This window comes from Mytilus galloprovincialis, chromosome 1 (assembly GCF_965363235.1).
Source record: "Mytilus galloprovincialis chromosome 1, xbMytGall1.hap1.1, whole genome shotgun sequence".
NCBI classification, from domain to species: domain Eukaryota; kingdom Metazoa; phylum Mollusca; class Bivalvia; order Mytilida; family Mytilidae; genus Mytilus; species Mytilus galloprovincialis.
In genome coordinates, this window is record NC_134838.1 from 13,616,291 (window position 1) to 13,631,688 (window position 15,398).

The 15,398-nt window shown below is 30.3% G+C and overlaps 1 protein-coding gene and 1 long non-coding RNA gene across 4 annotated transcripts in view; one reads left to right on the plus strand and one right to left on the minus strand.

Annotated features, from left to right (window-relative positions):
• Positions 1-15,398, plus strand: part of LOC143066227 (uncharacterized) — a 257,038-nt gene that overhangs the window by 41,871 nt on the left and 199,769 nt on the right. The gene's annotated exons all lie outside the window — the stretch shown is intronic.
• LOC143066103 (uncharacterized) overlaps positions 1-15,398 on the minus strand; it is a 32,227-nt gene that overhangs the window by 15,750 nt on the left and 1,079 nt on the right. For all 3 annotated transcript variants that reach the window (XM_076239204.1, XM_076239203.1, XM_076239202.1), the window contains exons 2-8: positions 14,872-15,060; positions 8,008-8,295; positions 7,302-7,425; positions 5,810-6,003; positions 1,428-1,582; positions 1,070-1,229; positions 373-464 (exon numbers count right to left, since the gene is read on the minus strand). In XM_076239204.1, the coding sequence (XP_076095319.1) occupies positions 373-464; positions 1,070-1,229; positions 1,428-1,582; positions 5,810-6,003; positions 7,302-7,425; positions 8,008-8,295; positions 14,872-14,983 (1,125 nt within the window). In that variant the 5' untranslated portion in view covers positions 14,984-15,060. The remainder of the gene's footprint in view (positions 1-372; positions 465-1,069; positions 1,230-1,427; positions 1,583-5,809; positions 6,004-7,301; positions 7,426-8,007; positions 8,296-14,871; positions 15,061-15,398) is intronic.

Sequence of the window (15,398 nt, forward strand, 5' to 3'; positions counted from 1 at the left end):
ATTTTTTCTTAAAATGTCCTGTACCAAGTCAGGAAAATGGTATTTGTTGTCTAAAAGTTCTTTTCGTTGTGTGTTGCATTTTCGTTGTGTGTTGCACTTCAGTGTTTCTATTGTTTCATTGTTTTCTTTTTGTGGTTGATATGCTTACCTCAGTTTTGGTTTGTTGCCCAAGTTGGATTTCTCTCAATCGATTTATGACTTTCGCAAAGCGGTATACTACAGTTCCCTTTTTTAGTTAACTCTTTTATCCTTTGTGTGCATAATGTTTGAGTATGTATTACATATATCGCCATATGTTTACTGTTTACATCAATGAAATTTAATATTACTCTTCAAGCATTCTTATCACAATGCATTTAAATTCATGCATACCTGCCAATAAACTGTAATGTTTCTGACATTTGAATTAACTTCTTCTGCATATTCATAAGCTCCGACAGTCACTCTGGGAGGAAATTTTGCAACTGCATTTACAAAAAAGTACATATATAGAAGAAAATGGTTACTATACACACTAATTTTAATGAAAGTTTATTTTCTAGAATGATAACAAAACTAAATAAGTGTTGTTTTCGTTTAACAATAACATCAACGATACCAATATTAATGCACCAGACGCTTAATCTCTCTTCAGTGATGTTCTTGGTAAAATACTTCAAAACCAAAGCTTAGTCAAACGTTGAAGAGCTGTTCAAATTAAAAGAAGAGACAGAAAGTACAGCAGAATCTTAACAAGGAATCAGGGAATTATATTTTTTAAACTAAAAATTACACCTTAAATTTAAGGAAAAATAGAAAGAGACTACATAAAAAATATCGAGGATAATAGAAAACGGAAACTTTCTATTCAAATGGCAAAATCAAAAACCTCAAACATATCAAAGTAATGGATAAAAACTGCCATACTTGTGACTGGGTACATACATTTCCGTATGTAGAAAAAGTTATATTAAACCTGTTTTACAGCTAGCTAGACCATTCTGAATTTCATTTGTATGACAGTCTGATCAGATATCTGAGTACTAATTATGCCTCATCTCCTTATTTCTATAATTAAATCAATACTTACTGTCTTGGGCTGTTCTTTCCGGTAAATAAACTGAATCACTTGGTAAACCTATAGGTCTTGTGTGATGTACTAAGTCTGTGTAATGGGCAAATACCTCAAACTGATACAAAGAGTATATTTGTAAGTCCGGAATCAATACTGATGTAGTTAATGATTTCACCTAAAAAAATCATTAATATCTTTAATTTGTTAAATTCGAGAGGTCAACAAGTCAGCAGGTCGATAAAAGATATTCACGTAGACCGTAGCCCTACGGTGCAGCAAGTCGAAAGGTCGACAAGTTATAAATAATAAGCAAACAAAAAAAAAAATCGAACATAGTTTCTTATGAACACAAGTTTAGTTGTAATTAACTTACCGCTCTTTTCTCATTTTCTACAATGTATTTGATTGTAAATTTCATTCTAGGTGTATTATCAATGTTTGTTGCAAGCTCTTTTGTGTCCCATTTCAGTTGAATGACAGTCGTATTTTTCTCCAGAATCGTCAAGTTTTCCATTTTGTAAGGTTTACCTGCAAAATATTTGTATAATCACATATATCATTCCTGTCTAAAAAATGTACATACTTTTATTTCCGACCGTTGTTTACAAAAACAGAATTTATAATTTTTTAAGAGATATTTCAAATATGATATGTATTAAAATTCTTTAAAACTCCGGATTTAAATTTTACTGCGTGAATCTAGTTAACCGTTGTTTTTCTCTTGTTAGTCACTTCATATTCTGTCATCCTCTTCCTTAACCTATTATAATTTTATTAAAGTATTGTCTAATTGTTGAAAACTAAATATTTGACTTTTATTTAAACCATATGAAGTTTAAAGATGTGAAGCATTTAGGAACCAAAATTACGAAAGGTTTTGTCAAATACATCATCAGATTTGTAGAAGGTGTTGCGACATCTACATGATTTGTAATATAAATGAAGCCACTATTTTCATTATCTTTATTAGTTTTCCAAACATAATACACCTCAAATATTGATAAAAAAAGTCAACAACTTTAGTACATCCCAGTTACTAGGTACATTTCTATCTTACCATTCCACTATATCTTTTCAATTTTTTTCAGAACATGTCAGCAAATAATACGAATGCTTAATACTCTAGAACTATACTTTTAATAAGGATATAAAAAAAAGAATGATTGCCTATTAGACAACTCTCAACAAGAGAACAAATGACACAGAAATTAACAACAAAAGGTAACGGTACTACCAATGTTTTCGTTTATGTTGACTATTTGCGTCATTTATAATTTATCTATTGAAAGCTTATCTGTTTCTACTAACATGTCACGATACCTGATAAATATCATTATGCGAAATATGATGTCATTTGTTGGTGTGCTTCTCGTTTCTCGACCTTTAGATAGATTAGACCGTTGGCTTTCCTGATTGAATTGTTCCACATAAGTAATTTTGGGGTCTTTGATAGCTTCTGATCGATGTGAGCCAACGTTTCGCGTTGCAGGTCGCAGATTGACCTATAAATGTTTACTTTTTACACATTGCGACTTGCATTTGGATTTATGGAGATTATCTCATTGGCACTCATACCATATCTTTCAATCTATATCTATAAAAGTCAACTGAATTTACGAATATATAAACTTGTTCGTAGATCTTCTCCTGCTAATCATGTTTGTATTTCTCGTAATGTACTATAATTTGCGCAATCAAATGTGTAAAAATTGACATGCATGAGCCATGATTATTGATACAAAGATTTGACTGAACAAAATAATTGACAAATACGGGTTACTTATTTATTTGCGAGTCCTCTAAAGTGTATGGTCCAAATAAACAGTAAATAGTTTTTGACGTTTTGATTATTTCTCTTACAAATTGTCTCTATATTGAACAGTTTTCAAGATAAAAGACATATTTGAAATTTCCATAATATTTGTATTGTCTTGTCAGTCGTATTGACAGACATGCAGGGTCATCTGTCTTCATTAATGAATATCTACCAATTTAAAAACATGGAATTACCAAGTTTTATATATATATGCTCTGAACAGATTTTTCAGATATAACTTTTGTAAAAGCTAACTGTCAACAACGAATACGGAGGCAAGATAAAAGAAAAAAATAAAGGATAAGAAATTAAATATATAAAGCTGAAGTATTTATTAAAAGAGAGACGAAAGATACCAAAGGGACAGTCAAACTCATAAATCTAAAACAAACTGACAACGCCAGGCTAAAACTGAAAGACAAACAAACAACAGCACACATGACACAACATAGAAAACTAAAGAATAAACAACACGAATCCCACCAAAAAACTAGGGGTGATCTCAGGTGCTCCGGAAGGGTAGGCAGATCCTGCTCCACATTTGGCACCCGTCGTGTTGCTTATGTGATAACAAATCCGGTAAATAGTCTAATTCGGTAGGTCACATTCATGAAAGGCAATGGGATTGTAGTTACGACGTAAGGAACATATCCGATATCATTTGTGAAACGGTTATCCCATAACGGTCAACCAACTCGTGATGGCGTCCGTAAAATTTAAGAAGGGATGATTTCAACTTCACCATTTGGAACTCTTGGTTTAATAGCTTCCTTGTGAGCAGCAACCCTCTATCAAGAAAATCATGATAGGAAATGCAAGCACGGGAATATCGAATCAATTTGAAAATATATACTCCGTATGCAGGTGCTGCTGGAATGTTGCTACTTAGAAATGGAAAGTTCACAATTGGAAAGCCGAAATCATCTCTTTTGTCGTAAAGTTTTGTTTTCAACCGACCCCCATTGTCAATTTCTAGATGTAAGTCAAGATATGAGGCCGACTTAACTGTACCTGTAGTATCCTTTATCTCTAGCTCGTTCCAAATAGTCACCAAATTTGAATTATTTAGTGAAAGAACATCATCTATATAGCGGAAAGTAGAGTTAAATGATATTGTTAACTTCTTATCTTTAATATAGGTCTAATAGTATGAAAATACGGCGCATTTAATGTTGATCGATTTTGTTTTCGTAAAAGGTATTCTATCATGGATACTCTAAAATCTTTTAAATATATTTTCATGCTTTGAATTTAAGCATTTTTACCGAATAGTAATGCCCTATTCTTTTTTCCAAACACGAATTCAAATTTCTTTTTTTCTTTTTTTTTCTTTCATTTTAACATTTTGCCATTCTGTTCATTGTTTACAAGAATGAAGTTGGAAGTACACACCACAAGAATGATATGTGTCATGTTTCATGTATATTACTAATTTATGGAGGGGTAGATGCTGAAAATTCACAATACTGACGGGACTAAAAGAAACGACATCTATATGAAAATCGTATCAAATGGTATACATTTTAAACCACGATAGAGCATTGACTTTAAAAGCACGTTCCTCTAACATGTACACAATACTATACCCTGGCCAGAATGACCCATTCTATTATTATAAAATACTTCAAAAATTCATATAAATATATTTGAATTTTCAAAAATCTGGGTTATATGTGTTTCATATTGAAATTCGTGATAAACAAACAGATTAAATCTATTATTAAAAAGCTCTTTTCTACCTTTTTAAAATATCATTAACAGGAGATATCATTAAAGACGTAAGCTGATAATTCATATTTCTATTCATGCTGTGTTTGAATATACCCATTAATGATGTGTTATGAACTCTATCTTTTAAAAACTATGACCTTTAAAGGAAATTTGATTTATATAGATTACACTTTTTTAAGGTATGATTATCTTTTTAGATGACAGGTGCAATGAAGCCATTCAAAGATAATATTGTATACCTTTTACAAATTGTAATCAGATGAAGGTAATTTAAAATGTATTATATCGGTTATTTCATTTTTTATAACTTAACATAACGATTTTACTTGAAATTAAAAAAAAATCAGGAATATGATTGAAAAAAAATAAGTATAAAAAAATTATTTTGATAGGGACGTAACTGGATAATTCTCTTTCCCCCCTTTTCCCCTTTTTCTCTTTTTTCATTTTCCACTCCTATAATATATGCTAATTGTTATAATGTATTTATCTGATATAAAGATAATGTAAAATATTTCCAATTATAATGTATTTATACTTTTTTGTAAATTGTACATATCTCATGTGTATTATATTGTATGTATGTCATGTACTAGTATATGCATTTATTGTTCCAAATATAAAAAAAATATAATCAGAACGTCGTTTCAAGTGTCGCGTAAGAACAAAATTTCACACTGTTTAATCCAAGTATATGTAGTCAGGAAAGGTCGACTTCCATTTTTCCATGTTTAACATTTGTAAACAATTCTAATCTTATTCGAGTATGTATTCCTGTTTAATATTTAACATAAACTAAACTATTCCGATTAAAAATCGACATGTATTATAAAACAGGTAAATAGTTGATGACGTTTATAATGATTTCAAAATCATAATTTGTCAAATTCAAATTCTCAAATAATTGGCCTCCAACCGGTGTACATAATGTTTAAGACATCAAACAAAATAATCAGTAACGACAAAACCCCATTAAGGTCTTCAGTTTAATCGCAAGGTAACAATTTTTAAATTATATGTTAGTATCGTTATATCAAATTATTATAGTTTTATAGTGTTTATATAAATGAAGTTCTTCCGAAGAAAGATATGTGTTAGTTTACACAATGTAAGAGTGTTATAATAATGTCTTATACTATAAAGGAAATACATTACCATATCAATTTCTTATATAAAAAAACATAATACTGCAAATTAAAATAAATTACCATATAAATTTCTTATATCATTTGGATATCTATTTTCTATCAGTGTAGTTGTTGTTGTGCTTAACTTCGTGTTTGTAACATTTATTCTGAAGGTTTGATTTGATCCGTGTATGTTCCCTTGTATGTGTTCACATCTCGTCTTATTAAGAACGCCAGAACAAGTATTTTGGAATGGCTTGTTGCTATCATTTTTCCTGTTCAAAAGAAGACGTTTTCAGAATAATGACAAATTTAACAAGAAAGGACAATAAACAGTTATCATACAACTAATAAAACCAACAATGATAATAAATAATGGATAATAAATAACAAAGGATAATACATAGTCCTTGTCTACTACATTTTGGATTATAGCTCTTCATCTTTTATAAAAGATTTGGATTTCAAATATTTTGGCAACAAGCATCACTGAAGAGACATGTATTGTCGAAATGCGCATTTAGTGCAAGAAAATTGGTACCGTTAATTCTATTAGACAACGGCCATTTGAATATTTTCGTAATTACTTCTGCAATAAAATTGCCCAATAAAACAAAAAAAAAAAAGGACACCAAGGAATTGAACAAATATCACGATTGAAAATACACATGTTAACCCATGACATAAAAGCTATTAAAAGACAAACGGACACTAACATTGATCCATACACTATATGGGAGATTTAAGAAACAAATAAGCACATCAAACAAGTAGATAAGTGAAAGGATTAATTTGTTTTTCAGGATTAAGATTGTTATTTCAAGATGACAATTGTTTCAAGGTGATGGTATTCAGATAATTAAGTGAAAAAGAACAGTTCCTTTCAAACGTTTTAGCAAATTCATGACAATTATACCCCATAAGATCCCAATATGAGATAAAGTTGATAGTTGTCACCTCTATTAATGCTATGAAGCAAGATCGGATTATTTAACAAACTAAGTAAGCACGTCTGATATATAATCTTTTAAGGTGTTACATAATATTAAAGACATTTTTATCAGGTTTCAGGTAGACGGTTCTGTATCAAAATAGCTTGAAATTGAACAGAAAAGGGCTCAATTAATTTTGTATTGCCAAGATGTATCGTATGTAGTTGTTTAATAATATAATAAAATATCCATGAAATATTCAGCATAGAAATATTGAACTTGTCTCCAATGTCAATACTTCGGTTGTCTTATTTCAACCTTCCCAACGTACTGAAAAAAATATAATTGTGTTATTAAAATTGTCCTCCATTGTTTGAAAATTTGAGATTTTTTAAACTGAATTGTTAGGTTAACAAATATGCAAATAGAGTTTTCCCGAAAATGATATCACGAAAAATGCATCTTAAACCTCTTTTTACCTTATTTTCACTTCTAATGTTTTTTTTAAACTGTTCTTTGTATTTTGGTCGTTTTTTGTTTTTGTCATGACAGTCAGTTTGTATTTGATTTATGCTTTTAAAAGACCCATTGGTATCCTGCAACTCTCATTTATCCTTAAATCTGAATAAGAGAAAAATTACCATTCTAACGAAACTTCGACATTTTTTGTTTTGTATTCTACAGGGTGTTCCCAGAAGCACTGCAATGAACTTGCCTCCAAACCTTCCCAAATACATGAGAAATTAACTATTTCCTGTGGATAATCTGCAACAGTATCATAAAATAAGTATATATTAGAGAACTGTCTCTTGCAAAATTATAAACAGTTTAACTACATTTTTCTGTGTATGTCCGAGATTAGGAGGTTGAAATTGGTCTTTTAAAGGTCAAGTTGTCGTTTATTTAGATTTCATTTTCACAATTTGTCATGTTGGGCAAATCATGCCTTACTATATGGCATGGGATTAACTCATTGTTGAACTTCAAACGGTAACCCTTATTTGCCCATTAATCCATTTAGTTTGGACAATGTTCTGTCGTTATTTAATTTTAAACCACTGTTTTACTACACTTCAATATTTTATAAATGTATCAACGCAAAAGGAGGAAATATTTAACAGTACATATGTCATTATTTACTTTTTCTATAAAATAAGTTATGCGTTCGAGATAGTTATTGAAATTAAAACGTATAAGAGGAATTCTTCAGGCACGTTGATTGCAACTTTTTCCATTGATTCATTGAAATTAAAATCGAAATGAAAATCTCTTACTGCTAGACCAGATAAATGAGGTAGAAAATACAGTCCCTTTCTATTTTGAAATTGCATATCTTATCATACTTACAATCTATATACGTCAATTCAATCTTCGCATATGGTAAGTTGTGCCCATGTACTAAGGGTGCATTTTTCGCTTTACAGTATATATTATTCTTAATGTCATCAGTTGTAACAACATGTTGTAATACTGCTGTTGTTTGGTTTACTACTATAATATGTTTGTTTTCCAGTGGTATTTTGTCTCTTGTGAAGAACAAAGAACTAGAATTAGATTCGTCATAAGAAACATCTAATTGACAAGTGATGTTTACAGTACTGTTGATAAAAACATTACAGTCATCTGCCCACATTTCTGAAAAAGAAATGTGTCCGTGTCAAATTCAATACATCAACAAGATATAAATATATCGAATTGACAGTATAAATAAAAGAAGATATAAAGGGTATATTGACACAGCATAACCAAACGACCGACGTCGCGAGGATGCATACACATGCCTTTAATTAATTTGGTTTGATGAACAAGATTAGTGGTTTCTGAAGCAATGATTGCAGGAAGCCAAAAGACAAATGTTGTGTATCAGCTCTACTAACATGTTCTTTGAAAGTTAGCAATATCAATCAACAGACATTTAAAATAAACAAAATATAAGATTACGTTTCGCATTAACATTTGTTATCAGCACGCTGAAAAGGACATGATTGGTCGTTAGACTCATTAATGGACCAAATATTAAGCGAAGAAACTGCAACTATTATTGAGATTTTGTTCGTCTGTTAACACAGGTTAAAATCGTTCAGACTTAGTAATTTCAGTGGAAAGAATATATTTAATTTGTTTAGAAGAAGTCGTGTTTGATCAATACAAAACGTTCCATAATATAGGACAACGACTGACGATGTTCTTGACTTATTCTATGAAAGGCACTTGTATATGAAGCTAGGCTCGACAAATGTGACTAGTCAATGTGTGTTCATTTCATCACTGCCTAGTTTTGTCAGATGTTTTTTTTAAAGATTTCCAATTAATTTGCATTAATCGATGTAAACATCAAATCTGAAAGTAGTTTTATAGTATTGCGTGAGTGTGTTGTTTGTTCGAATACACATTGTTTTCAAAAATACATTTAACTATTCAATAATTGTATTAATCTACTTAACATTTCTTGTTATAAAATGTTGGGGTTATGTTATTGACAATGATCCTATGATGTAATGGACAAATGTCTTTTCACGAAATCGATATAAAAATCTGTACTAATCTAATTGGTGCCGAGTTGACTACTGTTTGTTATCGTCATTTTCCTCAGAATGTATATGGTGTTGTCTTTTTTATTTGTCTTTTGATTGCCCACGTTTTAAATTCGCAATCGTTTTTTTTCTATATTCGAATATTATGACATAAACATGCAATGTTGTCATTTTATTTGTATCTTTGACATTGCCATAAAGGCGGAGGTTTGCCCAGCCATAAAACCAGCTTCAACCCATCGTTTTTCTCTTAAAATGTCCTGTACCAAGTCCTGAATAAAGCATTTGTTATCTCATAGTTCGTTTCTATGTATAATGCATTGTCGTTTGTTTTTTGTTGCACTTCAGTGTTCTGTTGTTTCGTTGTTTTTCTCTTATAGTTGATGTGTTTCCCTCGGTTTTAGTTTGTTACCCGGATTTGGTTTCTGTCAATCGATTTATGACTTGTGAACAGCGATATACTAATGTTGTCTTTTCTTAGCTTAATATATATAGGTATTGTAAAGAGCCTGTGTCGCTACCCTGCTTCTCCAATGATGGCCTCTTTTTTTTTTTTATAAAAGGGCAATAACAATGTACAGCGTTAACTGATGATTTAATAATTGTAATCTATGTGTGTGCATTGTCCTATTGATCATTTGTGAACTTCAGAGATACCATCTATCCATTGTATCATTTTCAAAACAAAAGACAAAAACATTGTAAAATCATCACTAAAGGGCAATAACAATGTTAAAACTTAATTGACCATTTAGCTAGGTTAACGTGATTGTATATCTTGGTATCCTGATCATTTCCACCTCAAATAGGATCCCAAACTGCAAAATGATACTTTAATGATGTAAAACTACCGACTGGTAACATATAATGATGTTTGTAAACGCAATGTGAAAAGATTAAAATCGTAAGCGTTTAAATCTATAAATGGAAGAAAAAAACGAATTTGAAACTACAGACTGGTACATGTCACTTTTCATGATATTTAACGCAATATGTAAAGATTGACCTATCTTAATCCTAAGGAACAGAAAAACAAATATTTAGAGTAATTGTCGATCGTTTCATACCTTCATATATATAAACGACTCGTCAGAAACAAGGACAGATTTTTAAGTTGCCATAGACAAATATTTTTATCAGATATAGAATAGATCTGATAACGAGGTGTCCATTAATTATTATCAAAATGGTAGCACAAGCATCTCGTTGATTTGTCGTTGCGATTCTAATATACAATAAACAATGCTATATCAAATTTGAAGGAAAAATCAAAATAAGAAACAATAAACAATGCTATATCAAATTTGAAGGAAAAATCAAAATAAGAAACACAATTGTTATACGTTTCCGGAAAGTATGTATTTGTATTCTAGGGAAGGAAAGTACAAGTTTAAATCAAATCCTCTACATAACAAATAAAGTGCATTATGTACAATATTCTGAAATCAAGTAAAGACAATAATTTATTAATTTCCCCAAACCTTAGTAGTAATATACCAACTTCACCTGCATATGGGATAAACATTTCCCAACTTATTTGGTATTCAAAAACTTGCAGCTGCTACTTAGGCTTGATAAAACGCCACGAGTGTCTGATTAAAACGTTGATGAACCAGATTTATGTACAAGATGGTGTGACGTCTATTACCAATGAACTAGTACACATTTTCTTGAGGTGCCAGCTGAAGCACGCCTCAGGGTTATGGATTTTCTCACTACCCACTGGTAGCCTTCGGCTGTTCTCGACTCTTTAGTCGGTTTTTTGTCTTTTTGGCACATTCCCTACGTTCATTTTCAATGTTATCATTCGCTATCATTAACAATTTGTAAAAATATAGACGCAATAACTCAAATGAAGAGTCAAACAAAAATGTCAGTTATACAGCTTGTATACCTTAGTTGCTATTCATTTTGCTATTACATGTTTTTATCTTACTTTTATAGTTTTCAAGATAATAGACACACACGCTTTAAAAAACATATATATTACTATATTGTCTTATGTTTATTTTTATAAATATTCAATAATTATTATCATCATCAATCATTCAATTGGTTGCAGTGTGAAACTTTTACCCCAAAGTTAGTTAAAAATAACCAATAATATATTTTACATACAATCTTTTATTAGTGTTCTCTTTGAAACATGAGACTTATAAGTCAGTGCTTCGTTACTGACATGATTTAACAAACTTTACTAAAATTGTCCGTTAATAAATTTTGAAATTACTATGAAACTAAGGTTTTAACTCCCTCAGGCAAAGTTGGCTTTAGATGAATTTGGTTATTTATTTTAGCTGATGAAGGTAAATCCAGAAAAGCATTTCGGACGCAAGAAATTATTAAACGTGTTGTTTTCAATTTTTTAAAAAGTGTAATTTTCATTTTTATTTAATTCATTGTATAAAACTATCGTACATTATTAAATTTCAGAGTATTGTTCAATCATTTTGTGATGTCAAAGGATTTTGTTTATAACTTCTCCTCCCCGCCCCCTTGAACACACGTACTTATTCGTTTTAGTCTTCGTACATGATAAAATGATAAAACCAGGGCCCAGTTTCACGAAGCTGTATTAGGACTAAGACATGTCTTAGGATGGTCTTACGACATATCTTAGTCCTAAGTGGGTTCACAAAGCGGTCCTAAATTAGGACATCTCTTAAAGTTGGTCATAAAGTTAGGACAACGCGAGAGGTGTCTTATGATGGTCTTAGGATAGTTATACGTTTATTTATATCAATTACACTCATTTTTTATATCAATTTTGAAAAAAAATTATCTTATTATTATCTAATTATCTATTCTCCTGTTCCTGCTTAAAACATATATACATTGACGGATTATCAGGATTTGTCAACAATGAAAATTCGATGTATTGATATAAAAATTGCACGATTTTATCTCTTAACCTTTTATAACCAATAAAGTCGAAATTCACCTCACTTGTACCAAAACAATGTCATAATTTTATATTCTTTTTTTCTTAATTTTGCATTGAAAATTTCATATTTATATTGATGTATTGTTTAAAGATAATTTATATATAAATTACTTTTATTTTTTTTTATATTTATGTCATTATATTAATCAATACGTTTAGAATAATTTATGGTAAGACATACTACATTTACATGATTGTTTTCCGTATATCATATTTTTATTTGAAAATTTAAAGAACTTGCGACAGGTTTAGGATGTCTTAGCTAAGATGATCCTAACACAGCTTCGAGACGAGGTCTGAGATATGTCCTAGGATAGTCATAAGAGGATCATAAGACACGTTCTAAGATATGTCTTATGACATGTCTTAGGATAGCTTCGTGAAACCGGCCCCAGCATTATTGTATGGTTGTGAATTGTGTAATCGGGAATTGTGTGGTATTTAAAATAATGTATGGTTGTGAATTGTGTAATCCGGAATTGTGTGGTATTTAAAATAATGACATAATTGAAAGGGAACGTGAACAACTTCGTAAAGTATCATTAGGTTTGAAGACGTAAAAAGTAAAATCACAAAAATACTGAACTTAGAGGAAGATCAATTGGGAAAGTCCATAATCACATGGCAAAATCAAATAACAAAACGCATCAAACAACCTGGCAAAATCAAATAACAAAACGCACCAAACAACCTCTCACATGATTTATAGGGAGCTTGGGAGATATCCAAAAGACTTGGACATAAAAACAAGATTGATCTCATTTTTGGGGAAATTAAATTCCGGTAAAGAGAAAACTATCATATACTTTATATAAATTGTCCGTGCTATCACATGTCTATTAATGACAATATGAATTATGTATGATTTAAAGACTATTCTAAATGAATATGGTATCCCTGGTGTGTAGGAAAATGCTATCCGTTATGAATAGCGAATCTTGAGATTCTTTCATCAAGGTCAGACTTAGAGATCAGCTTGTACAATTCTGACATTATTTCCTTGAAAAATCATAAAAAGCTCTTGTGAAATCAAATAATATAATTTTCTTTTTTTGGGAAAAGAAAACTATTTTGAATTCTTTATTATACAAGTTAGGCATGTTTTGAAGATAGGGTTAGGGTGTTAAAGTTAACAATCATACACTCTTTTGGGGACAAAGAAAGGAGTAGGTTCAGTACGACAAATGTACACTTTAGTTACTTTTTGGAAAGAAGAATGCTTCTGCTACATAAATATGGGCTGTTTTTGACAACACAATGCACATATATCGGGTACTAGCATCATTAAGTCATGCTAACTGACTTAAATTTTCACAATTTTAGCATTTTAGTTTAACTTTAGACGGTTTCCGTTTTAAATGAAAGTGGCCGCATTTGTGTTCATTCTTAATATTGAAATGTAAGTTATATTTGATGATTATACATATCACATCTTAAGGTTGAGGATGAACACTGATGCGGCCACTTTCATTTTTGATCAAAAAAACATCTGAAAAGTGACATTGTTTGGCATATTTGGTAGAATTTTCATATTTAAGCTAGAAGCGGAGCGTTTTTAATGACTAAATCAGTTAAAATCTTTCACATTAACTAATTGAATCAACTGAAATAGATGCTTAAGTGTTTAAAAAGTGTTCAAAATCTTTCGTCAGATGAACCTAAAATTTGAAGCCAAAATCGGCCCTTACCGGACCTTCTCCTTTTGTTTTCTTAAACAAAAAAACATGCACATCAGACAGTTGAAAAAAAAAGATTTTAAACTCACAACTCATTCATATGTTACGAACAAATGTATGATTATTATTTTTGATTTTTGTATTAGTTGTACTAAAAGGACTTTTAGCTGTTTCAGTCAGCACAGTGTAACCCCATAAAAAGAATATCTAATGGTGTCATAAATAGGACCTAATTTATTAACTGTTTCGCAAGTCATCCGCAAACCAACAGGGGTTATTCACTTCAAAAATACGATATAGGATCACAAATTGCAACATGACACCTTTAATACAAAAAACCCACTGATTGGTATCTTTGTATGATGTTTTTTAACTCAATATGTTTAAAATTTTAAACTTGTCTATTCTTTCATACGTGCTTAAGTGTACGATGTTGTAATAATTTATACACGGCACGTATAAAACAAGGTTAGATTTTTAAGTTGCAATAAAAAAGTTTTTTATTTGACATAGAATATATATAAAAATGAGGTGTCCATTAAATATGCATAAAATAACACCATGCATTTCGTTAATTTGTCCTTGCAAGTCGAATTATGCAATGACGAATAATGCTGCTGTACATGCTTATATAAAATTTGAGGAAGAGTAAACGGTCAAAAATGAAAACGAATACAAATAATACCTATTTGTATTCAGGGGGAGGCAGACCAACACTATAAAATATCCTTTGCATCACAAATAAGTGCATGATGTACATTATTCTTAAATTCAGTAATGTACGATACTTTTATGTTAGATAATCGAAATGATACATTTAATAACGAGAAAAGAATAAACAATTTCTTTAAATTTATGTTAATATTCATTACTATATATGAGAATGTAATAGAAGAAAAATGGCAACAAAACATGTATACAAATAAAAAAAATCAACTTATTCCATATCCGGTCCTAAAAAACTGACTCGTATCATTGAGTGCAATTTAGTTAGCCTACCGTTTCAAAGAAAATCTCGGCTTTTTAAAACATATCAACTATATATAACTAATGATACCTGCACATGGATTTCCCTGTACTTCGCATGGACAGTAAAAACAGGGTTGTTTACAGACAGTCGCAGCCATATGAAAACTCAATGAAACCACCAAGATTGTGTACACGTTCATATTTCCAAGGTTTTACATATACTGCCGAGTAACCACAACTCTTCAGGGTCTTATTTTATCTTTATATTTTTCTACAACTAAATAATAGATTGAAAATATAAGTCTTCAATGCAATCAGGTATTTTAATATTTAAACAATTCAAAAAATGTATATTTTTTATAATATCAATATAATACATTTTTTGTCGGAAGAAATCTTTTTTCATATTGTCAGATTTGTCATATGATAGCACACATCTTGTTCAACAAGTAATACTTATATCTTAAATGATTGTGTCCGTTCAGAAACATACACTTTATTATTTAATTTCCGATGTATATTTTTTTTCTTTTTTCTTGTGTGTCACAACCTTATTATATGTTTTTTTTTCTTTCCATCTAGTGTAACATTGTTATTTTTTTTAAACATTTTAAA